The sequence below is a fragment of the Rhinatrema bivittatum genome, chromosome 1 (assembly GCF_901001135.1).
Source record: "Rhinatrema bivittatum chromosome 1, aRhiBiv1.1, whole genome shotgun sequence".
NCBI lineage: Eukaryota > Metazoa > Chordata > Amphibia > Gymnophiona > Rhinatrematidae > Rhinatrema > Rhinatrema bivittatum.
This window is the reverse complement of record NC_042615.1, coordinates 652,655,016-652,678,673: the sequence shown is the minus strand read 5'-3', so window position 1 is coordinate 652,678,673 and position 23,658 is coordinate 652,655,016. Positions and strand designations below refer to the sequence as shown.

The following is a 23,658-nucleotide window of genomic DNA, read 5'->3' as shown; positions in this document are numbered from 1 at the left end:
TCTTGTCTTCCATTCATGCTTTCATCACCTTCTGTCTTTATTTACACAGTCCCTTTCCCATACCATTCCCTCATCCTTGCTCAGTAAATGTAAGCACGCACAAAAAAAATGCTGACAGTCAACTTTGTACATGCCCTGCATTGCATGACGAAGCAGTGTGAACAAAGCAAGCTTTCAGAGTCTATTACCTGCTCTTTCCTGCTCATAAGCAACTTTCTCTGCTTCTCAGCCTCCTGCTTTATCTCAACCACTTCCTATTATCTCATTGCAGAGTGAGAGTCTTCTCTTCCACAGCCTTTCTGTATGTCTTAGCCTTGTTAATTGCATTCATTTTTCTATTACTTTTTATTGTTTCTGTCCTCTGCCTTCTCTCTCTCTCAATTATTGTTCCTATAGCTGAAGGATCTTTTTACTCCTTGTTGCAATACTGTTCACCCATGTATTGGATGTTTATCAATCAACCATTACATCGTACTTATCATCCTTCATTGTTCACTGCCATCCAGATTCTTAATTACCATGGGCCTGATTTACTAAGCTTTTTTCCACATAGACACAGAGGGGCGGATTTTAAATTCCCTGCGCGCGTAAATCCGGCCGGATTTACGCGTGTAGGGCCAGCGCGCCTATTTTGCATAGGCCGCCGGTGCGCGCAGAGCCCCGGGATGCGCGTAAGTCCCGGGGTTTTTTAAAAGGGGCGGGAGGGGGCGTGTCGGGGGCGTGGCAGAATGACTCGGCGTTTCGGGGGCATGATGCGGCGTTTTGGGGGCGGCGACGCGGGCGTGGTTTCGGCCTGGGGGCGTTCCGGGGGTGTGGCCGTGGCCTCCGGACCAGCCCCCGGGACCGGAACACGGAGCGGGGCAGCCGGCCGGCGCGCGCAGATTTACGTCTGCTTTTCGCAAGCGTAAATCGTGGAATAAAGGTAAGGGGGGGTTTAGATAGGGCCGGGGGGGGGGTGGGTTAGGTAGGGGAAGGGAGGGGAAGATGGGGAGAGGGCAAAGGAAAGTTCCCTCCGAGGCCGCTCCGAAATCGGAGCAGCCTCGGAGGGAACAGGCAGCGCGCGCTGGGCTCGGCGCGCGCATGTTGCACAAATGTGCACCCCCTTGCGCGCGCCGACCCCGGACTTTATAAGATACGCGCGGCTACGCATGTATCTTATAAAATCCAGTGTACTTTTGTTTGCGCGAACAAAAGTACGTGATCGCGCAATTTTTTAAAATCTACCCTAGAATGGGGGAAAAAAACCCTTCGTAAATTGGGCTCATGAAAAAGCTCATTCAGACTCTGGGAAGAAAACCCAAGGAAACTCTCACAGTAAGTACTAAACAGAGGTTGTCAAAGCCTTCCATGCAGATGGATGGGGACTGAGAGTCAGTGCATGTTGACTGTAGGGTATATTTTAAAAAATTGCGCGATCGCGTACTTTTGTTCGCACACCAGGCGCACCAGGCGCCCCCGGAATGCCCCCGGGCCGAAACCACGCCCGCGTCGCCGCCCCCAAAACGCCGCATCACGCCCCCGAAACGCCACGTCATTCTGCCACGCCCCCGACACGCCGCATCACGCCCCTTTTAAAAAACCCCGGGACTTACACGCATCCCGGGGCTCTGCGCGCGCTGGCGGCCTATGCAAAATAGGCGCGCTGGCGCGCGAGGGCCCTGCGCGCGTAAATCCGGCCGGATTTACGCGCGCAGGGCATTTAAAATCCGCCCCTGTGGTTCTTGCAATGCAGCAAAATTCAGAGATGCATAAAAAACTTAAACAAAGGCGTGTATTTCTGTGGGGTAAGAGCCTAATGTACACTGCACTGCTTGAATACTGTTTTTTTCTTCGTAGCATAAGAAATGCCAGTGGCTGAATATCTCCAGATATCCTGCCTTTTAGGTGGTTCAGGAATTTTTCTGAAATGGGTTGGTAATTTCCGACCTGCTCCAAGTGCCGACACAAATACTGTATAAATAACCTACAAATCCTTAATTTTCATTTGTCAGTCTCAGCAGAGAGCAAGCACTCAAGGACCCCTCCAGTGCAGGACAGAGGCACATAATTATTGCTACCTGCATTAGACCTGTTCTGTGGATAAGTGGAGTACTTCCCTATGAAGAGCTATAATTTAAATTACTTTCCACAGGCAGTGCATTTGCTAAAAATGTTAAAGGGTGAAAAATATAGAGAAATACAGAATATGAGTCTTGTTTCTACACAGTAAACTTTATCAGGTAAGAAGTGACAATAAAATTAGCAATATCAGGAAGATTTTAAATCACTTGCACGGCGCATGGCTGGACCTTGTGCGCGCCGTGCACATTTTCAAAGGGGCCCAGCCACGCACGTAAACTCTGTTACGTGCCGAAGTGCCAGGCCCAGATAAAGGGCCGGTCCAGGGGGCGGAGAGGGTGGGGCTGGAGGCAGCCGGTACAGCGCCCATTTGCCACTGTGCTGGGGAAGCGCGTGCCAGCAGCCTGCTGGCGTGCGCAAGTTACTACTGCTCCGGAGGAGCAGCAACTTAAAAAAAAAAAAAAGGTAAGGTAGGGTAGGTTTATGGGGTGGGGAGGAGAGGGGAAGGGGAAGGGAGGTTAGATAGGGGGGGGGGGGAACTGGGGAAGGCCGGGAATCTGTCACCGCACAGAAATTGCGTAAGTATCCCCCCTTGCACGCGCCGCCCACATAGATTATAAAATTCGGCGCGCATGTTATAAAACCAGTGCATCCATGTGTGTGCGTGCGCACTTCTTTTAAAATCTGCCCCTATGTGTATATATTTTTCTCTGTTAAAGGTTCTGAGCAACTTAAAAATACTTGAGTCCTTTTAATCTGTTTGTAAAATGCTTAGGTTATGCCGCTTCACTCAAGAGCACAAAGTGACCTCAATTAGTTTGATTTTTACAAGGGGGAAAAGCTTATCATTCAAACAAGGAATTCAAACACACCCAGCTTTTTTTTTTCAATTTGAAGACTGCTAGAAATGTTCTAAAAATCAATACATACTTTCATTCTTTTGAAATCACTCAATCTGAAAAATACATTTAACACTGAAAATGAGTCAGAGTACACAGCTACCCACTTTAAGTTAATATACGGTGTGTTGCCCACATCAAGCGATTCCATTATTGTTAAAGTGGTTAACAATTTGGGAAACAGTTGAGAATTAAGGTATTGACAAATGTAAACCAATTAAAAGGATATGTATATATATTCTCTGCATTGTTTCCAATAACAATATTAACTCTTTCAGCTCCAAATCTCTAGTGTTTAAGGGAAATTATAACAAAATATATTTTATTAAAAAAAATGATGCAAAACAATAAATATCTAACCAGTTTCAATAAAGTATTAGAAGGTAATGTTTTCCATAGACTGAAAAGATCAAAGATAAAGAATCATCATCTGAAACTGAAGGGAGAGAAGCACAAAAGGAATATAGACACCTGGAACAGACTTCCAGTGGAGATTATATGAGCTAAAACAGTGGCCAAATGTAAGCAGGCATACGGTAGGCACAAAGAGATTCGTATTAACTATTGACCAGCTAGAAAAGTTAGCCAGCTAAATTTAACTGGCTACCTGGCTGAATATCCCTGGCTAGGTTTATTTGGATATCTTTAGGACTGCTCTTTGGCTATCCTAAAGTTATTTGGCTACCTTAGGACCTGAATCTGTGTCTATGGGAATAATGCTTAGTGAACCAGGCCCTCAGTTGGATAACATTGAAAACTGGGGTTCACCAGCTAATGATAACAGTGCTCCAACCAGGAATGCCCCCAGACTGCCCCTCACATTGCTGGATAATGTTTTAGCCAGATAAGTTATCAGGCTAAGTCAGGGATGGTCAGACCGACAGAAAATATCTACAGTACTTTAATGTAATCTATTGTGAAGTGCCAAAAAGCATTTGTCTGGTTAAGTGCCACACATAGCCAGGCAAGCGTGCTGAGTATGGACTTCAAAAGGGACCTTAGTGCAGTGTTTCTCAACCTTTTCAAGATCAAGGCACACCTACTTTAACAAAACCGCTGTGCGGCACACCAGCATCCATGGGATTCACGTGGCCAAAGGAAGAGCTTGTTCCATTTGTGAGACAGGTTCATCTTGTAGAATCAAGGGTTGATCTATGCCTCTAGAATAAGTTACCAGATGATTTGAAGGCTGAAGGTTCTGTTGTTCAGTTTCGTAAACCCTATTTATTAAAAAAAAACCTTTGAGGATTTGATCTGAGGTTTATGCTGTTTAGCATTGGGCTGATGGAGCAATTATTTGGGTTGAGAATGTGAGTTATTTTATGTGTCTGTTAATGTTTGTCATCTTTGCTGTTTTGTGTTTTTTATTATGCATATACACGAGTTACCCGCTCAGAACAGGTGACGATGCAGGTTATAAGTATTCTAAATAAAATAGATAAGCACTGAAAGCTCCACCAGTTTCTCTTACAAAATTTAAATCTAAGGGAGAGAGGAGTGGAGAGACACATGAACCCATCAAGATGGACCATTTCCCTCTATAGTATATACAAATGCAGGATAAAGGACATGTCGGTGACCTGCGAAAAGCCGGCTCAGTTAGTAACCTTGGCTGCCGTATGGGGTTGTCAGAAACTCCTTCACTGCTGCTGATCCCAATACTCTTGGTGACTCACAGTCAGTGCACGCTCTCCCCATCTTACTCAGCCTGGGGACAGGACGGAGGCTGGAGGTATTCAAAGGAGGCGGCTAGGCAGTGGGGAGATAAGGAGGTGCTGAAGGCAATGTGGGGGCTGCGCACAGCAGGGCCTAGCGGCCTGCATGCTGCCCATTAATTACCACACTTGGGTGGTTCATGCTGTGGCTTGGAAGAAGAGGCATGCATGACTACAGGTGTTCTCAGAAAGAAGTTCCTACGTGTTTTAAGAACCACCACCGGTGCCTCTTGTTGCCGTGAGGTAGTAAGAGCTAAGCCTAGGTGCTGGCCTGGAGCTGAGCATAAAACAGTGGTGACTTTTCAGTTGGCACACCTGATCAGGCCTAAGGACACACTGATTGGGAAACACCGCCTTGGTGGCCGAAGGAGTGAGAAGGCCAGAGATGAAGTAAGCCCTGCGGCAGCACAGTGGGCAGGCATACATGGGCGGATTAAGAGGGGCTTAAGCGGTTTTCGTTTACTGACACCCTCTATGTTTCTGTTTCCTTCAAACCTTAAATGCCTTTAGGCTGGTTCAGCGGTACAGAGACAGCTCTGTGCACTTCTGTGAGGGAGGCAGATTCAGTTCTCAGATCCAGTTGCTGCTCCGCGGGCTGTCAGGGACCGAGCGCACATTGTGATGGTAAATATTCACAGTCCCCAGCAAGGAAGATGTCTCGGGCATTGCTCAACAGCTGCTGCCATCTGCTCCACACCCCCAGCCAGGAAATCGAAGATTTCGGGTACTTTAGCCTCCAACTGAACTGGAAGCCCAAAAGGAGCAGGAGGTAACTGTCAGTATAAAAAATCTTTAGTCCTTTAAGGAAAAGATGCTGAATATTTTTTTATGGGAAACTTCTACTGCACATGCATTACATGGGTTCAGTTTTCTGGACATTTTATAATTTCGGCTTTTTTTTTTTTTTTTCTGAGACAGCAATTCACAAGAGTAAATTACCTGGGGGCTTTCATGCACTCAGTGTACCTAACTGTTTAGTGTTTACAGTTAACTTGCATATAAGCAGAAGTAGTACAAGAGAACAATTTATGAAACTAGCCTGAACTTTGAATACATATACAGCGCAGCTCACTGCTTCAACGGCAGGGGAGGGGAATGAAGAAAAAATGAATTATATTCAGACAACAACCAACAAGGACTAAATTGCACAGGCTGGGCAAACAAATAAGCGTGGGAGTAGCTTGCTTATTGTGGTGGTTACTACCCCAAATCAATTAGGCTTGTTACTTCACTTTGATGCAGCTCCAGCACTGCTCTCTACATCAATGGTGGGGGTGGAAGGAAATTAGAACCAAAAAGTTACCAATAAGAGCCCTGAACCTCAGCGGTCAGAGTAACAGATAAGTATGAGAAAAATAAGTATGAAAGCTTGTTGGGCAGACTGGATGGGCCATTTGGTCTTCTTCTGCCGTCATTTCTATGTTTATGTTTCTATGAAACACTAAAACTTCTGCAGTCAGTTTGCATGCAGAAGCAGAACATGTAGTGTTATAAAGAGACCAGAAATCCTCCTTTCGTGATGTGACTAGTAAGGATGGAGGCCTTCAGGCACTCACATGTTGCATGTATGAATGATGAGACTTTGTAAACTACCAAGAGCAAATTTTTGTTTTATAGACTTGTCTCAAAGCTAAAAAAAAAAAAAATCATCAAAATGAGGTTTTTTTTTTCTAAAAATGAGAATCTGAATATCAGTTACTTAAAAAAAGGCAAAAGGTATCTTTCAAGATGTCCAATTATATGAAACGTACAAATTTCTTAACTGAATTCACGTAGTTTCACTTTGCACCTGACAGAACAAAACATTCGTATATACACCATAAGCAGTCATTCTTTGCTCATGTATAGAAAAGAGATACCTTACATATAAGCACACGAGCAGATACACATGCATAGAGATACGCATGCACAACCCATACCTTAATGCAAGTAAATTAATTTGTACTTAAAGAACACCAGTCCTTGCAATATCAAGAGCTAGTGTGTAATGGAGCTCTATTAGCAATCTGCACTGCAGTCTTTATAATCTTTGCACTGATACAGCAACTAGGAATGCCCTGAGCTGTTTATTTCAGGTCTGTCAAGAATGAAACCCCCTTCCCTCTCTTTGCTAAGTACAGGCATTAAACAGTGTAGAATCATATAAAACTAATAAATGTGTTTGGTTTTCTACGTACAGAATTTTGAAACAACTTTCCTCTGTCATCTTGTGGTTTCTAACGTTTACTGAACTCAAGGAAGTAAACTTAAAACTCCTGTTGTTGTTTTAGTCACCCATTAGCTCCCCGCTCTTGAAGTGAACATTACTTTGAATTCACTCACCTTTAGTTTTTAAGCATTACTTTTTGTTATTTTATTTATGCAACTTTCATGCGATCTCTCCTGAGTGATATGGCAGGAAGCAACGGCTCTTTCACCCATGCAAACTTAACACACGGAAGCAAAATACGAGAGCCTAGGAAGTAAGGAAGCAAGCAACTCTTACCTTAGTGTAAACGCAGGGGAAGGTGGTGCCGTTTCTCAGCTTGCCGCGATCTAGCATAGTGTGGCAGAGGTGCACCGTACATCTTTTGCAGGGCACTGCCAGAGCTGGCCGGGCGCCGCCTGCCTCTGCTCTGATCTCAGTTGCTGCTGTGGGCTGCGGCTCGACAGGGAATGAACCTGAGGGGATGCTGGGATGCTCGCTCAAGTGCTCTTGCCTCACCGTTGTGAACGATGTGACTCACTTGCTCTCTCTCTTCTCCCACCCCCTTCCTTAGCTGTGCTTTGGCTTTCAGGTCTTAGGAGCCAGAGATTAAAATACCTGAACATTCTATCGGCTAAAAGCAGCCGGGTTTTGACATTTGGCCTCCCTTTCCTACACGTCTTGTACAAAACAACAAAAAAAAAACCCAAAACAGATGGTTCTCTCTCGGTACACAGAACTGATACAGAAAATCAGCACGAAGGTTGCAGGACCTTGAGTTGTCAAACTGCCGTTATATAAACATGATCAGTGAGCTGGACCTGCAAATCATAAACTTAACAACTGCTGAATGAATATGTGAGTAAAATAAACCGCTGCTCAGACTGCTGCAGGTCAGTGAAAGTGGCCGAATTCACGACTGTCAGATTCATATTTGGCATGCTTCATGAATGCCAGCCAATTCCAGAATGCAAATTACAATCATATAGAACACTGATATAACCTCTTATATCCATGCAGGGACCCTTTGGCCATGTCACAAGTAAAGTGCCTTGGTAAAGGGTAAGTACATTCCTGGTGCTGAGAATGTTTGACTTTGTAAATTACCACTTGTGGGAGAGCTGTAATCTGTGACTGCGAGTAGATGGAGTGCACAATCACATTAGATAGGAGAGGGAGAAGTGAAGCGGACATATAAGAGGAAAGTTGAGTTCTGCTCTCTCAGAGAGAGAGAAAGAGGAAGGGAGAAAAAGGGAGAGGGAGAGAGAAAGAGAGAGCAATAAAGAAAGAAAGAAAGAAAGAGAGAGAACCAAGGAATACCAAGGAAAAGCAGACTTTCCTCTGAAATAGTAAAGAATGGTCAGAGTTTGAGTTCTCAAAGCGAAAGGGAGCATCAGCTTGATTGTTCACCGATTTCAGAAGAGAAACTAAACCTTAAGTAAACCTCTATACTGGTGAGACTGGTTCTATCAGAGATAAAAGTGCAGAAGTTGTTAAGATGCTGCAGCTTGTCCTGGCACAGGAAAGTTCAGTAATCGCCTCTGCCTGGAATACAGACTGAAGAGTTATATAGTTTGGGCTTGGGAAGGATGGCCAAATCCGAGAATGAAAAATGACTACCTACCTGATAATTCCCTTTTCTTTAGGACAAACAGATCAATCCAGAGCCAGTGGGTTATACAGTTCTACCAGCAGATGGAGGCAGAGCAAACCGACATCACAGTATATATATTCCTGCAGTGACATCAGCCTGCCAGTATTCTCTTCAAAAGCAACTGTGAACAGACGAGCAGAAAATGTGATTAAAAACAGAAAACCAATACTGTACTCAAACAACAGGAAACACTGACCTCAGACACAGAATATATTAACACTAGACTAGAGACTGGATTAACACTTACCAGTATTCTCCCGGAACAGGTAACAACCACACAGGAGGACCATAACACAATCATTTGACAGCCAAGGGCAGGAAGCTGGATTCATCTGTCTGTCCTAAAGAAAAGGAAATTATCAGGTAAGTAGTAATTTCTCATTTCTTAGCATCCAAGCAGATGAATCCAGAACCAATGGGATGTACCCAAGCTATTCCTGAACAGGGTGGGAGGCTGCCCGCGGTCCAGTCAAAACCATACATGCAAAGGCTGCATCCTCCCGGGTCTACACATCCAGATGATAATATCTGGTACAGGTGTGTAAGGAGGACCATGTTGCAGCTCAGCAAATGTTGACGGGAAAGAACAAACTAAACTCTGCCTGTGACACTGCCTGAGCCCTAGTGGATTGAGCCCTAATCTGAGTGGGCAATGGCTTTTCAGCCGCCCCATACGCTGCTGTGACCACCTCTTTAATCCAGCGAGCTACTGTAGCCCGTAAAGCCGGTTCACCCTGTTTTCCTCCACCATGAAGGACGAACAGGCGATCCATCTTCTGGATATCCAGATATCCAGAAGAAGACTTAAAACCTGGCTATTTTTTTAAGATTTTAAGGTTTTAAGAAGACTTAAAACCTTACTTAAAGATTTTAAACCTTACTTAAAGATTTTAAGGTTTTAAGAAGACTTAAAACCTGGCTATTCTTGAAAGCCTTTCCAGACACCAACTGAACCCACTCTCAACTCAAGCAACTAAGAACTCCCGTCAGGGTAATCAACAACCTTTGACAACTCAATAATGTTCTCTCTTTTTTTTTTTTTTTTTTTTTAATGAGGCAGGTTTATTTACCTTGGTTTTATTTACCTTGGTCATTCTTTTGTTATCTCAGTGTTAATCTCTCTTTTGCCTTCTCTTCATTCCAAGTTGCATTTCATCCCTGTTTTATTGTAACTGCTACCTTATTCTTCTATCACATGTTAATGTTTTTAAGTTATTAAGTATTTATTCTGTTGTCACACCTTGTTATTTGTAAACCGGCATGATGCGACTCCCATCGCGAATGCCGGTATATAAGAAATTTAAATAAATAAATAAATAAATATCTCATGACATCCAAGGTATGCAACAGATGGTATTCCTTTGCATCTCTTTCCTTATCCAAAGACGATAAGGAAATGGTCTGATTCAAGTGAAAATCTGAGACCACTTTAGGAACAGTATGTATCAGTATCACCCCTGGAGTCACTCAAAGGAACGGCTCCCAACAAGAAAAGGCCTGCAGCTCAGAAATTTGATGCGCAGAACAAATTGCTACCAGAAACACCGTTTTCAAGGTCATTAACTGCAAGGAAAGGCCACAAGGCAGTTGAAACATAGGGCTCACCAAGAAATACAACACCAGGTTAAGACTCTACAAGGGAACTGGTAACAGCAAGGGAGGACAAATATGTTTCACTCCCCTCAAGAAACGGGCCACATCAGAATGAGATAAGAATTCACCATTCACTTGGCCCCTGAACCACGCAAGAGTCACTACCTGTGCCTTCAAGGAATTAAGGGCCAACCCTTTATTCAACTCATCCTGCAAAAATTCCAAAATGAGTTGGATCCCAACTGAACGCGTAAGCATTCCTCAATCTTCACAACAAGCCTGAAATACTTACCAAACCTGCTAAGGAAGTGGAGAACTTTCATGCTCATAGCAAAATGGCAATCACCGCAGAAGAATATCCATGCTTCAACAAGCAAGCCCTTTCAAGACAAAACAGAGTTGGATCTTCGTGAAGGACAGATCCTGCTGCAATAGGTTCCTGTGCAGTGGAAAATGAAGGGAGGTTTCCACCAGGAATCTTTGCAAATCTGCATACCATGGTCTTCTGGGCCAATCCGGTGCCACCAGAAGCACCATCCTGCTGTGGCCTTTGATCCTTCAAACCACTCTTCCCAATAGGGGCCACAGGGGAACTGCATATAGCAGCTCGCCTTCCAGCCAGACCTGCATGAGAGCATCAATCCCTAATGACTTCAGATCTCTCCTGCAACTGATGAAATGAGGAACCTTTGCATTGAAAGAAGTCGCCAACAGGTCAAGAAATGGAAGACCCCAGAATTCCACTATCAGCAGGAATGCCTCATCCGACAATCCCCATTCTCCTGGGTCCAGACTCTCCCTGCTAAGAAAGTCTGCTCTTTCATTGTCTTTTCCTGCAATGTGCGAGGCTGAGCTCTCCTGAAGATGCATTTCTGCCCATTCCATAAGTTGGTCTATCGCTTGCGATACTTGCTGGCTCTTGGTTCCTCCCTGCCGATTGATTTAAGCCACTGTTGTTGCATTGTACGACATTATTCGGACCACTCAACTCTGCAGCTGAATGGTAAGCACATCAATCTGACCACCTGGACTTCCAGCCAACTGATGTTCCAGAGAGACTCATTTGTATTCCAATGCCCTTGCGCCCTTAGTTCCTGACAGTGAGCTCCCCAATCTTGGAGGCTCGCATCTGTTGGGAGTATCAACCAGTCCAGCGATGTCAGGGAGACTCTCTATCTCAGATGATCTGCTTGCAACTACCACTGAAGGTGAGAGCAGACTTCCATCGGCAGGTAGAGCCAAATTGAATAGTCCAGACACTGCGGGTTCCATTAAGACAGCAGGGAATGCTGAAGTGGACGCATATGCACCCTCACCCATGGTACCACTTCCAGAGTTGTTGCCATCAACCCGAGCACCTGTAGATAGGACCACACTGTTGGACATATAGTGCTCACCAAGAGACGCACCTGCACCATCAACTTTTGAAATTGAGCTTCTGGAAGAAAACCTTTGCCCTGCTTCATGTCGAACCATACACCCAGATACTCCAATGACTAAGATGGTTGAAGACTGCTTTTGGCTAGGTTCACCTCCCAACCAAGATCCTGCAACAAGGAGATCACCATGTGGATCACCAGACAGCTCTCTTCCTGAGACTTGGCCTGAATCAACCAGTTGTCTAAATACAAGTGTACAAGGATCCCATCCTTTCTCAGTTCTGCCACCACTACCACCATAGCCTTGGAAAAGGTTCTGGGAGCAGTGTCTAGACCAAAAGGCAGCACCCAAAACTGATAATGGCACCCTAGTACCACAAAACACAAAAAACATTGGTGCACCAATCGGATAGGAATATGGAGAAAAGCCTCAGACAGATTCAAGGAGGTCAGAAATTCCCCTGTCTGGATGGCCATTATCACTGAGTGCAATGTTTCCATGCGAAAGCGAGTCACCTGCAAATGACAGTTGACCCCTTTGATACGATACGATACGAATGGAGTCCTCCTTCTTGGGCACAATGAAATAAATGGAATAGTGACCCGTATTTCCTTGAGACATGGGCACTGGAACCACAGCCCTCAGATTGAGAAACCTTAACAGAATAATATTCATTGCCTGCTTCTTCTGCGGAGAATGGCAGGGAGACACCATGAACAGGTTCCGAGAAATACTGTGAAACTCCAACACATATCCATCTCGTATTACATCCAGGAACCACTGATCCAGTGTGATCTCGACCCACCTCTGATAAAAGAGAGAGAGGCATCCCCCTATCTCTTGTTCCCAGGGGTGGGTTGTCAAAGCTTCATTAGGAGGCTCAGAAGGTTCCACTACTCAAGCCTGCTCCTCACTTGGGCTGTCTGGGACGAAAGGACTGAGACCTGCTAAAAGGCCGAGTCCTCTAAAAAGTCGCCCTTCTGTAAGGGTGAAAACGCCTGGAACCCCTGAGATGACCTGTCATAGCAAAGAGGTGCAGTGACTGCTTCTTATCCTCCAGCAATTGAGGAACTGGGGATTTGCCCCATTTACTGGCTAGCTTCTACAATTTGCTCCCAAACAAGAGCGAGCCCTTAAAAGGCAATTTCATAAGATTAGCTTTGGAGGTCGCATCAGCCGCCTAATTTCTCAGCCATAACTGACGCCTGGTCACTATTACCAAAGCCAATCCTCTGGCCAAGCTGTGGACCAAATCGCAGCTCGCATCTGCTAAAAAGGCAGCAGTGGGTTCCATAACTGCCCTGGAAATCACTCCAGAGTCATCAACTTCTTGAGAGAGAAGCAAACAAGAGCGAGCCACCAGGGAACAACAGGCAGTTGTCTGCAATGTCATTGCACTGCTTCAAATGTTTGCCTAAGGATGGCCTCAATCTTCTATCATGCACAAACTTCAAGGCCGCGCCTCCCTCCACAGGGACAGTCGTCCGTTTAGAGATGGCACAGACAAGCACATCCACTTTCGGAAAATGCAGACGCTTTCTCACTATTCAATCCAGGGCATTCCATTCAAGATCAATCAGTTCTTGAATGGCCTCCATAACCATGAAAAAACAAGAGGCTTTACGCAAGGAAACCAAAATGAGATTTCTCTGGCTCAGACATGGAATCTTCCCCAGGAACTCCCAGCATCTTCAATGTCTGGGAACTCAGAACCAGCAATTCATCTCTATGAAAGAACCTCAACATAGTTCTATAGGGTTCCAACCCCGGAGGGATATCTCCATCCTCCAGGGAGTCAGGATCTGCCTCATCATCAGTGCCATCTGGATGCCTGTCAAGTACACCTGCAGCTCAAGGTGTATTTCAGTGCTTAAACATACTGGAAGAGGGAGAGGCCATCGCCTGAGGATCTGAACTGACAGACTTGGATGGCACTAAGGACTGCACCTGAAGAAAGGCTTGCAATCCTTGAAAAGAATTCTACACAAGAAAAGGTAAAAGGATCCATGCCAAAACTAGAAGGCATTTCTGCAGTGCCCATTGAGCTGCAGTCCCCTGCTGAGGAATCAGTCAAGGGAGTTCCAAGGTCAGGTGTCCCTCCTGACAGATCCTTAACTAGTATATCAAAAAGGAAATCACATACAACAACATGATCTATAATCGAACGGGTTTACCCTCATAAGTGAGTGACTATTCATATACACCGGGACCGGTGTTTCAAAACACTCAAGCACTTTAAAATTTATGTGCAAGCACTCATGAAATAATCATAGGGTATCCCAGGTTCTCTTTTTTTTGTTAATTTTTCAATTTTTAGAGAGTCCTTCTGTTGCATAACACGTTGAGAAAATGCCGTATTGAAATACATATACACTGTTCCTTCTTAATTTTAGCGAAGGTAAGCTTTTTTTGCAGAGTAAACTTCTAACACCACTTAGGTATGGAAAAGTTTACTTATCTTATCTTTTCCAACGTTAGAAACAAAAGGCTCCTCAGCCGACTCCTACAGCATACGGCTGTATGCTGTAGGAGTTGGCGTCTTCTTTTCTAACTCACTGTAAGGCCCCTGAAGAAGTTTTTTGAAACACCAGTGGTGTCGGGCGCATTGATTGAACAGGGCTGAGGAGCCGTTTGTTTCTAACTTTGGAAAAGATAAGTAAACTTTTCCATACCTAAGTGGTGTTAGAAGTTTACTCTGCAAAAAAAGCTTACCTTCGCTAAAATTAAGAAGGAACAGTGTATATGTATTTCAATACGGCATTTTCTCAACGTGTTATGCAACAGAAGGACTCTAAAAATTGAAAAATTAACAAAAAAAGAGAACCTGGGATACCCTATGATTATTTCATGAGTGCTTGCACATAAATTTTAAAGTGCTTGAGTGTTTTGAAACACCGGTCCCGGTGTATATGAATAGTCACTCATTTATGAGGGTAAACCGATTTTTGAGATCCTTAACTAGGCCATCATCAGACTGGGAAGACCAGGCTTAGTAAAATCAGATGAAGATAATTCTCCCTGAGCCTCTAAGCAGCACTGGCATAAGTTAGAGGGCCCTTCAAGCTGAGATGCCCTAATGTAACAAACCTAACAATCAACTACTATAAATCCACAACAGTGAGGGTAAATACAATTGTACACCATTCAAAACCCGCACTTAATCTACTCTTACATTTTATTATATGAATTTTTATTTTTTATTTTTTACTTTTATTTATAAACTCACACCCAAAAACCTTAAATTCATACCATAGTTTCTATAAAATTTGTAAAGGTGTTTGGTAATGCTTCATAAACTACCAAGAGCACTCCACCATTAGTGTCTTATGTGTCATTCTTGTTTAATCATGAGCACCACCATCCACCCTATCCTTTTTAATGTTTAATAAATTTTTTTTAAAAATTGTGTAGGTTTTATAAAGTTAATTTCTCTTCTTATTTTTTTAGTTTTTTTAGTTTTTACAGATGTTAATTTCTCTTCTTATTTTTAAAGAGGTTTATTCTCTGTTCGATAGTGTTTTTACACTCAAACCTCTTTAAAAATAAGAAGAGAAATTAACATCTGTAAAAACTAAAAAAACTAAAAAAAATAAGAAGAGAAATTAACTTTATAAAACCTACACAATTTTTAAAAAAAATGTATTAAACATTAAAAAGGATAGGGTGGATGGTGGTGCTCATGATTAAACAAGAATGACACATAAGGCACTAATGGTGGAGTGCTCTTGGTAGTTTATGAAGCATTACCAAACACCTTTACAAATTTTATAGAAACTATGGTATGAATTTAAGGTTTTTGGGTGTGAGTTTATAAATAAAAGTAAAAAATAAAAAATAAAAATTCATATAATAAAATGTAAGAGTAGATTAAGTGCGGGTTTTGAATGGTGTACTAATGTAACAAACAGCATAGAGGGAAAGGCATTTAGGTTCTTAGCCACTGGCCCCATTAATCCATCAGTACACTTAACAGACAACTGAATATGTGCATCCAGCTGAAGCCCTGCTGAAACAAAATTTATGTGCACAAAATGTAAGCATCCCAAGTTTGTGCGCCAAAAATCTAAGTGCACTGTCATTGCTCCAAACCTGGCGCACAACCGATATGTAAGTGCGCACCGGCTGCGTGCACAAATCGTAGGCACAGCAGGATGCACTTGCACGCACCGGTGATCCTGTATTGAGCAGCTGACCACGCAGATAAAAACATGCGAAAACAATACCATGGCCTACCACGTAGTGCACAAAAAAGAAGCCTAACAGCGGGGCCTAGCCCAATGGGGCTGCTCAACCTGCCAGGCTGCCCAGTTCCCAGGGAGTGGGAACGAATGTTGGGACAGCGCACCAAGCACGGAGACTGAAGGAAGTCCTAAACTAATCCCTCCATGCTGTCTCTGACTATATCTTTCTTTTTTTTTCTTTTTTTTAAACGTACCTAAGCTCAGCCTTCCCAACCAAGTACAGAGGCAGTCTCTGGCTGTGGAGGGAGAGGGCATACACCATCACCGTTATGCTTGGCTTTCTGCACCTACTGCCTTTCAGCTGCTTAAACAGCTACGTCCGCGCCGGTTTAAAAACCAGCAACCGGACTAAGGCACTCCTCTGAAATCATCTCAGGAATTCTCAGCTGGGGGAGGGATCATCTGGTATCACCACAGGAGAGCGGGGCAATTCATTTACCTAAATTCTTCTTCTAAGATCTGAAGCAATCCCCAGTAGGGAGATGCACATCCACCATCTTCTGGAGATGGAGAATACTGGCAGGCTGATATCACTGCAGAAGTATATATACTGTGATGTCAGTTTGCTCCATCTCCATCTGCTGGTAGAAGTAGATTACTCACTGGTTCTGGATTCCTCTATTTGGATGCTACGAAATATCCCATTGGTGGGTGGATGATAGTTCACTAATAGAAGTTGCCAAATGGGTTGGTGAGAAGTGAAAGCCTTGTTAGAGAAAATAAATTAATTTCTATCTGAAGCAATTGTCTAAATTTTGACATTTCATCTTTATGTCAGAAGAGCAGAAGGAGCGTAAAAAGATTGCTCTTTTGTAAATACCTTTCTTTGTCATTTTCATCAAGTAAAAAGACTTTCTTTTGGGAGCCACATATCCTGTGTATAATGCCATGTTGTGCAAGTGAAAAGAACTGGTTTAAGAAGTCTTCTATTCACTAAGGGGTCTTGGATAGGTATTTTTCCCCTCTCCCACCATCATATAGAAGCCTGAGCCTATGTACGTACAGAGATAGTAAGCATTGGCTACATCAAAAAAATAAATGCGTAACAGCAGTATTGAAAACTTCTCAGAAGGATATGGTAAAACCATCTACTCTGATTGTTTCATTCCTTCTTGACTCTGACAGAGACTGGATCTTAAGGTTATTTTTCCGCCACTGTACAGAACTTTTCCTTAATTTGAAAGTTTATGCTTATCCTGATCTCGCACGACAGACACAGAAGAGGAGACAGCAATTCTTACTACTAAGACCTAAAGTTTTGGAGATGGGGGCTTTATTTATTTTAAAGTTCCTATGCAAGTGTATAATTAAATATTTGAATGTGTCTATTTTTTTTTCAACCTTTGCAACTGGTGTCTTTCATAAGTAATAAATCTACTTCTGCTACTTGCTCTTCCCCCATGCCTAGCTAGGATGCGTAAGTCCAAGATGGTCGCTCAATTTGCAATTCACCTCTTTTGCTACTTTACCTTTTGTTATCCTTGGTAGGAAATGTTACCTAAAGAAGTGATATTAGAATCTCTAGATAGAGGACTGGGATGTGTAAAAAAATTGCAAAAATAAAAAATTATAATAAATAAATGTGGCATCCTTCTAGTTAGATATATTCATTCTGGGATCAGTTCACCCATTTTATACCTGGAAAGGAGGCCAAGACATAGAGTTATTCAGGAAGATGGATGAATAAAAAATCCTGTTAGTTAGCTGGGCCAGTTTTCTCTATATACAAAGTGCAGGAGAATAGAGAAGTCTATATGATGTAGGCAGTCAGCTTGATTAATTACCTTGGCTGCCAAATATGGCTTCTAGAATAACTACTGCTGCTGTGGCTCTCCACACTCAGAATGAGTCACATCCAGTTCTCAGTGCACACTCTCCCTATCTCAGACTGGGGATAAGACAAAGGCTGAAAGTACTCAAAGAGGGAAGTTCAAGAGGTGAAAGATGAGGTACTATGTAGACTATGGGCCAGATTTTAGTATCTGCGTGCAGCCGTGAGCATGTTATAAAATCCGAGGTCGGCGCATGCAAGGGGGTGCACACTTGTGCACCTTGCGTGCCGAGCCCTAAGGGAGCCCCAATGGCTTTCCCTGTTCCCTCTGAGGCCACTCCAATATCGGAGTGGCCTTGGAGGGAACTTTCCTTCCACCCCCCACCTTCCCCTCCCTTCCCCTACCTAACCCGCCTTCCAGCTCTACCTAACCCCCCCCCCAACCTTTATTTTGGAAGTTGCGCACAATCCCCCGGCCTAGCAGCCCTACGGAGGCATCTGGCCATGCCCCCACCCCGCCCCGGACCGCCTACATCCCGCCCCTTTTTTCAAGCCCCAGGACATACGCACGTCCCAGGGCTTGTGCGCGTCGCCGGCCTATGCAAAATAGGCTCGGCGCACGTAGGGCTTTTTAAATCTGCCCCAATGTGTGCTGAACAAAGTGAAGCCCAGCTAGTTATGCCCTGCATGCTGTTCATCAATTACCATACCTCAAAACGCATGCTATAGTTAGGAAGAAGAGGCATGCATGATTACACATGTTTTCAGAAAGGAACTCTTACATTTTTAAGAGCCACCACTAATAACTCTTGTTGCTGTGAGGTGCTGATAACAGAGCCCAGATGCTGGTCCGGATCTCATCATCTGGCAGTGGTGACACTTTCAAGGTACATCTGATCAGGTCTAAAGGCACACCAGTGTGCCATGGACACAGGTTGGGAAAAACTGGCTTAAGGTTCTAACTGCCAATATGTCTGCCTGCCATGCCACAGAAATACTATCTTGGGAGTTTTGGTACATCTGTGTTTGCCGTTTGGAACCCAGTCTAGTTCTCATGCCCTACTTCTTATTTTGTTATACTAAGATGTTTTATCTCCAAAATAAATTCTGAAATAGAAAAAAAAATACAAGCTTCAGCTCCCATATCATCTCTTTTCTGGTTCTCCAACTTATTGTTTTGTTCAACCCCTCTACCATCCCAGATTAATTCTCCCATTTTGCTTCTTTCTTCTTTATAATAGAGTGTTTTTGTCCCCAAAATAAAAATGTGAAAAAGGAAAATATAAATACAAGTTTCTTATCCCACCACATGCTTTCTCTGGTTTTCCATCTTGCTGTCTAGGTCTGTCTAGGCCTTTGTACTGTTTGTGATTGACCACATTCTATGCCTTGGGGATTTTGACAAACTTGTGCTATTTGCAATTGACCAAACTGTATGCCTTGGAGGTTTTGACAAATTAGAAACATAGAAAGTAATGGTAGAAAAGAACCCTAAGGCCCATCCAGTCTTCCCAGCAAAGTTATCAGTCTTCCCAGCAAAGTTATCAGTTTCCCATACCTATCAGTTACTCAGACTGCCAGTTACTCAGACTGCCATGAGCAGCCTCGGAGGGAACAGGCAGGCCGCGCTGGGCTCGGCGCGCGCAGGTTGCACAAATGTGCACCCCCTTGCGCGCGCTGACCCCGGATTTTATAAGATACGTGCGGCTACACGCGTATCTTATAAAATCTGGTGTACTTTTGTTCGCGCCGGTGGCGCGAACAAAAGTACCCATGCATGTAGTGTTTGAAAATCCGCCCCTAAGTGAACTTAATAGCAGGTAATGGACTTCTCCTCCAAGAACTTATCCAATCCTTTTTTAAACACATCTATACTAACTGCACTAACCACATCCTCTGGCAACAAATTCCAGAGTTTAATTGTGCGTTGAGTAAAAAAGAACTATCTCCGATTAATTTTAAATGTGCCCCATGCTAACTTCATGGAGTGCCCCCTAGTCTTTCTATTATCCGAAAGAGTAAATAACTGATTCACATCTACCCGTTCTAGACCTCTCATAATTTTAAACATCTCTATCATATCCCCCCTCAACTGTCTCTTCTCCAAGCTGAAAAGTCCTAACCTCTTTAGTCTTTCCTCATAAGGGAGCTGTTCCATTCCCCTTATCATTTTGGTAGCCCTTCTCTGTACCTTCTCCATCGCAATTATATCTCTTATGGTTCTTGCAATTTTTTATCTTATCTGGCATTTAGCCTTTTTATGGATTACATCACAGCAAAAATCAAGGGCTGTAGAAGTGCAGCACCCAGAACCAAAACTGCACTCTTTCATGATTACTGCTTCTGAGGTAATGCTGGCAGTATTTATGAAAACTGATTCAGAAGAAGAATTCTGTCCTGAATTCCCTGAATCACAGGACTAAAGCACATTGGTGCCTCTAGTCAGTAGCATCTTAGCCTCCAGTGAAGACCAACTCCAAACCTGAACAACCAGCTCCTTCACCTAATGGTGCCATATGGAAATGACATCAGGCCTCTTCCAGGGATTTTTTCTGGCTTCTCCATATCTAGGGCTTTCAACAAATTTAGTCGATGCCCTTTGCCCCTCATTTGGAGCTTTGAGTTGTTCTTGCCACTCTGAGTGACTGTTTTTTGCATCGCATGAAGCTTTGAGGATTTTATGCCATACTTTCAGTTGCTTTGATCCTCTATCACTACCTTGGAGAGTTGTTTGCCTATTTTTGTGCTTTGTTCCCTCTTCATGCTGTCTTGAGCTCTTCATGCCACACTTGGTGTCACTTTGCCCTTCTCGTGCATCCTTGCCATTTTTGCATCCTCTCCATTTTTATAGCCTTGGAGTGTTTTGTTCACTCTTGATGCTGCTTTGCTCCTCTGCCACTGCTGGTACTGGTCTGCCCTATTATGGATCTTTGGTTCTTCTTGCCCCATTGATATAGTCTTAATGTGCTGGCATACTTTCACCTTTCTGATGATACTGCCCCACCAGTTTCATTAGAAATGATTAGATAAGTTCAATTTAGGAGCCCAAAATAGGCGACATTGCTTCCTCCTTTGATTATAATGGTAAACAAATGAATGAATAAAATAAACAAATGAAAACAATGTTTTTCATTTGAACTGAACTGAACAAATGACTGCAACCTACAAAACAAACGAGCAAACTGAATCAAATGTTTTGACTCTACACATGCCTACTAAATAAATAATCAATCTGAAGACTAATATGGCTTAAAGGAAAGGAGTGATGTATGATGCTTTTTGTAAAAAGAAATCAGACCACCATGGTTACAGTCTTTAAAATCATGAGTGGAATAGAATGGGTAAATGCGAATCGATTGTTTATTGTTTCAAAAAAAAAAAAAAAGACTAGGGTATAGTCCATGACGTTACAAAGCAACATATTTAAAACAAATTGGAGAAAATATTTTTTCATTCAATGCCCAATTAAGCATTGGAATTTGTTGTTGGAGGATGTGGTAAAGGAAGTTATCGTAGCTGGAAATAAAAATGATTTAGACAAGTTCCTGGAGGAAAAGTTTATTAACCAAATAGACTTGGGAAGAGCCACTGCTTACACCTGAGCAGTGGCTCTTCCTACCTGCGGGGGTGACTCCAGGTGGAGAGAGACAGGGGTTGCAGGAAAGCCTCTGACACTGGCTGGAGTAGAATCTGGTGCAGGCAGGAGTGTATAAGGCTGGGTACTGGCTGGGGCTTATGGATCTGAATGCTAACAGAAGGGTGCCTATAGTAGCGGGAGCTGGCTGGAGGGAGTCTAATATAAGGTGCATGGAGGTAAGGGTGAACTTAGACACAGGAACAGCATGGAGGTATGGGTGGAAGTGAATGAATGTAGAGGTGATCAGAATACTGGAACTGGGTGCTGGTAAGGATGGACTCAGGGTTGCGTGCAGGTAAGGGTGATACTGACTGTTTGTATGAGTGACTGGACTAAGGGAACTCGGGGAAACAAGACTGACAATGACCAGACAGATTAACCAAATATTACAACACTAAACATAAAACACACAAGCCCGAAGGCAGCACAACTAAGCTGAATGCCCGAAGGCAACAGAGCAAGGTAGAAGCCCAAAGACAGCAGGGCAAAGCAGTAGCCCGAAGGCAGCAGGGCAAGGCAGAAGCCCAAAGACTACACAGAGGCAGGCAGAAGGCCCGAAGGCCACACAGAGGCAGGCAGATGGCCCAAAGGCTACACAGAGTCAGGCAGATGGCTCGAAGGCCACACTGAGGCTGGCAGAAGGCTAGAGCAGGGAGCCCAGATGAGCTTGATGCCGAAGCACTGAGGGAAATGCTAGACAGGATTATAAAGGAAGTCAGAAACAGAGTAGACAAGGGGGGCGGACTGGGCCAGCCAGGAGAACATGCTCATGGGGGACCTCTGGTGATGAGGCGGCTGTGTAGCAGCCATAGTTGTAACACTACCCCCCTCTTTAAGGCCTCCACTTCCCCCTGGGTCCCAACTCTGCAGGGGGCACTGCATGATTTCGGGCTACTGCTTTGCCCTGCTGTCTTTGGGCTTCTACCTTGCTCTGTTGCCTTCGGGCATTCAGCTTAGTTGTGCTGCCTTCGGATTTGAGTCATCAACTGACTCAAATCCTTTCAGGGGCGGGAGGGCAGGGTCAAACCCCCTCTGGGGTGGCAAGGCAGTCTCAAACCCCCCCCCCCCCGGGGCAGCAAGGCAGGCTCAGACCCCCTCCTGGGGTAATGCGGCAGGCTCAGACCCCTCCTGGGGTGAGTGGGAAGGGTCAAAGCCCTCCTGGGGTGATGTGAAACCCCTTCCTGGGACATCAGAGCATTCTCGGGCCCCTCCTGGGACATCAGAGCAGTCTCGGGCCCCTCCTGGGGCTGCAAGGCATGCTCGGGCCCCTCCTGGGGCAGCAAGACAGGCTCGGACCTCTCCTGGGGTAATGCGGCAGGCTCAGACACCTCCTGGGGTAATGCGGCAGGCTGAGACTCATGCTGGGGTAATGCGGCAGGCTCAGACCCCTGCTGGGGTAATGCGGCAGGCTTTGATGGCAGGGTAATGAATGCTGTTGTGGTGTGAAAGGAGGTTAAAGATTGAACTGCGGAGGACTTGATACCTAGCGACAGAGTCTGGAGCTCCAGATTATGGTTCCCTGGTTTAGAAGTGTGGTCTTGTAGCTTAGTGAAAGCACAGGCAGCTCTGGATCGTCTTGGAATGCCAGTCGTTAATTGTAACTGATCTGCAGCTGAGGGAAGCAGAGCTCTGCTAGGGTTAATTAGTTAATTGGCCAGCTTGGGGGGGAGGCCCCCCCAAGCTGGCCAAAAGTCCCTGGGGGTCCAGCGGGGGTCCGGGAGCGATCTCCTGCACTCGTGACGTCAGGTCACAGGAACCAAAATGGCGCCGGTGCTACCTTTGCCCTGTCATATGGTAAGGGCAAAGGGCCACCGGCGCCATTTCTCTTAACGCAGCAGTGGCCCGAGAGTGGGAGATCACACCGGGACCCCCCCACTGGACCCCAGGTAATTTAAAACATTTTGGGGGGGGGGTTCGGGAGGGTGGGGGATTTCTTTTAAAGGGTTGGGGTGGGTTTTAGGGTTGTTTTGGTGTGCCGGTTTTCCCGCCCTCCCCCCCTCCCCCGATAAAACGATTTTTTAACCTAAAAAACTAAGACGATCAGATTCCCCCCCCCCCCCCCCCCTCAGTCAAAATCGATCGTTAAGACGATCGATCACACGATTCACATCCCTAGTATCTATTATTTGGGATCCCTGTCTGGTATTTGTGACCTGGATTGGCCACTGTTGGAACAGAATACTGGGTTTGATGGACTCTTGGTGTGACCTAGTATGGCAAGTCTTATGTTACTTCTGAATGCACTCCCCTTAAGCTTCACATTATGATCTCTTTCTTTACAACTTCTATTCCATTGAGAAATGGGCCCATTGGATTTAGGAGACAAAAACAATCTACAGTTTTAAACAGTTTTCTACAGATCCAATATTAAAGCAATAGGGAAAAGCTGAAGAAGAGAGATGCAAGATTAAGACCAGCATTTATTATCACAGCTTGGCTATGCTCTACAGTTTCTTAAAACGCCAAAACTATTTTTTTTTGCAACAGAATCCAGTAGCTAATCTCATTCACACAGGAATCCCAAG

The 23,658-nt window shown here is 44.4% G+C and overlaps 1 protein-coding gene across 4 annotated transcripts in view; it reads right to left on the bottom strand.

Moving 5' to 3' along the window:
• Window positions 1-23,658, bottom strand: part of MCTP1 (multiple C2 and transmembrane domain containing 1) — a 1,134,628-nt gene that overhangs the window by 782,461 nt on the left and 328,509 nt on the right. The window contains exon 1 of one of the 4 annotated variants that reach the window (XM_029573160.1): window positions 7,158-7,375. The exons of the other annotated variants lie outside the window; for them this stretch is intronic. Within the exon in view, the coding sequence (XP_029429020.1) occupies window positions 7,158-7,214 (57 nt within the window). The 5' untranslated portion in view covers window positions 7,215-7,375. Of the gene's footprint in view, window positions 1-7,157; window positions 7,376-23,658 lie in introns of those variants that run through there. 4 annotated transcript variants of the gene reach the window in all.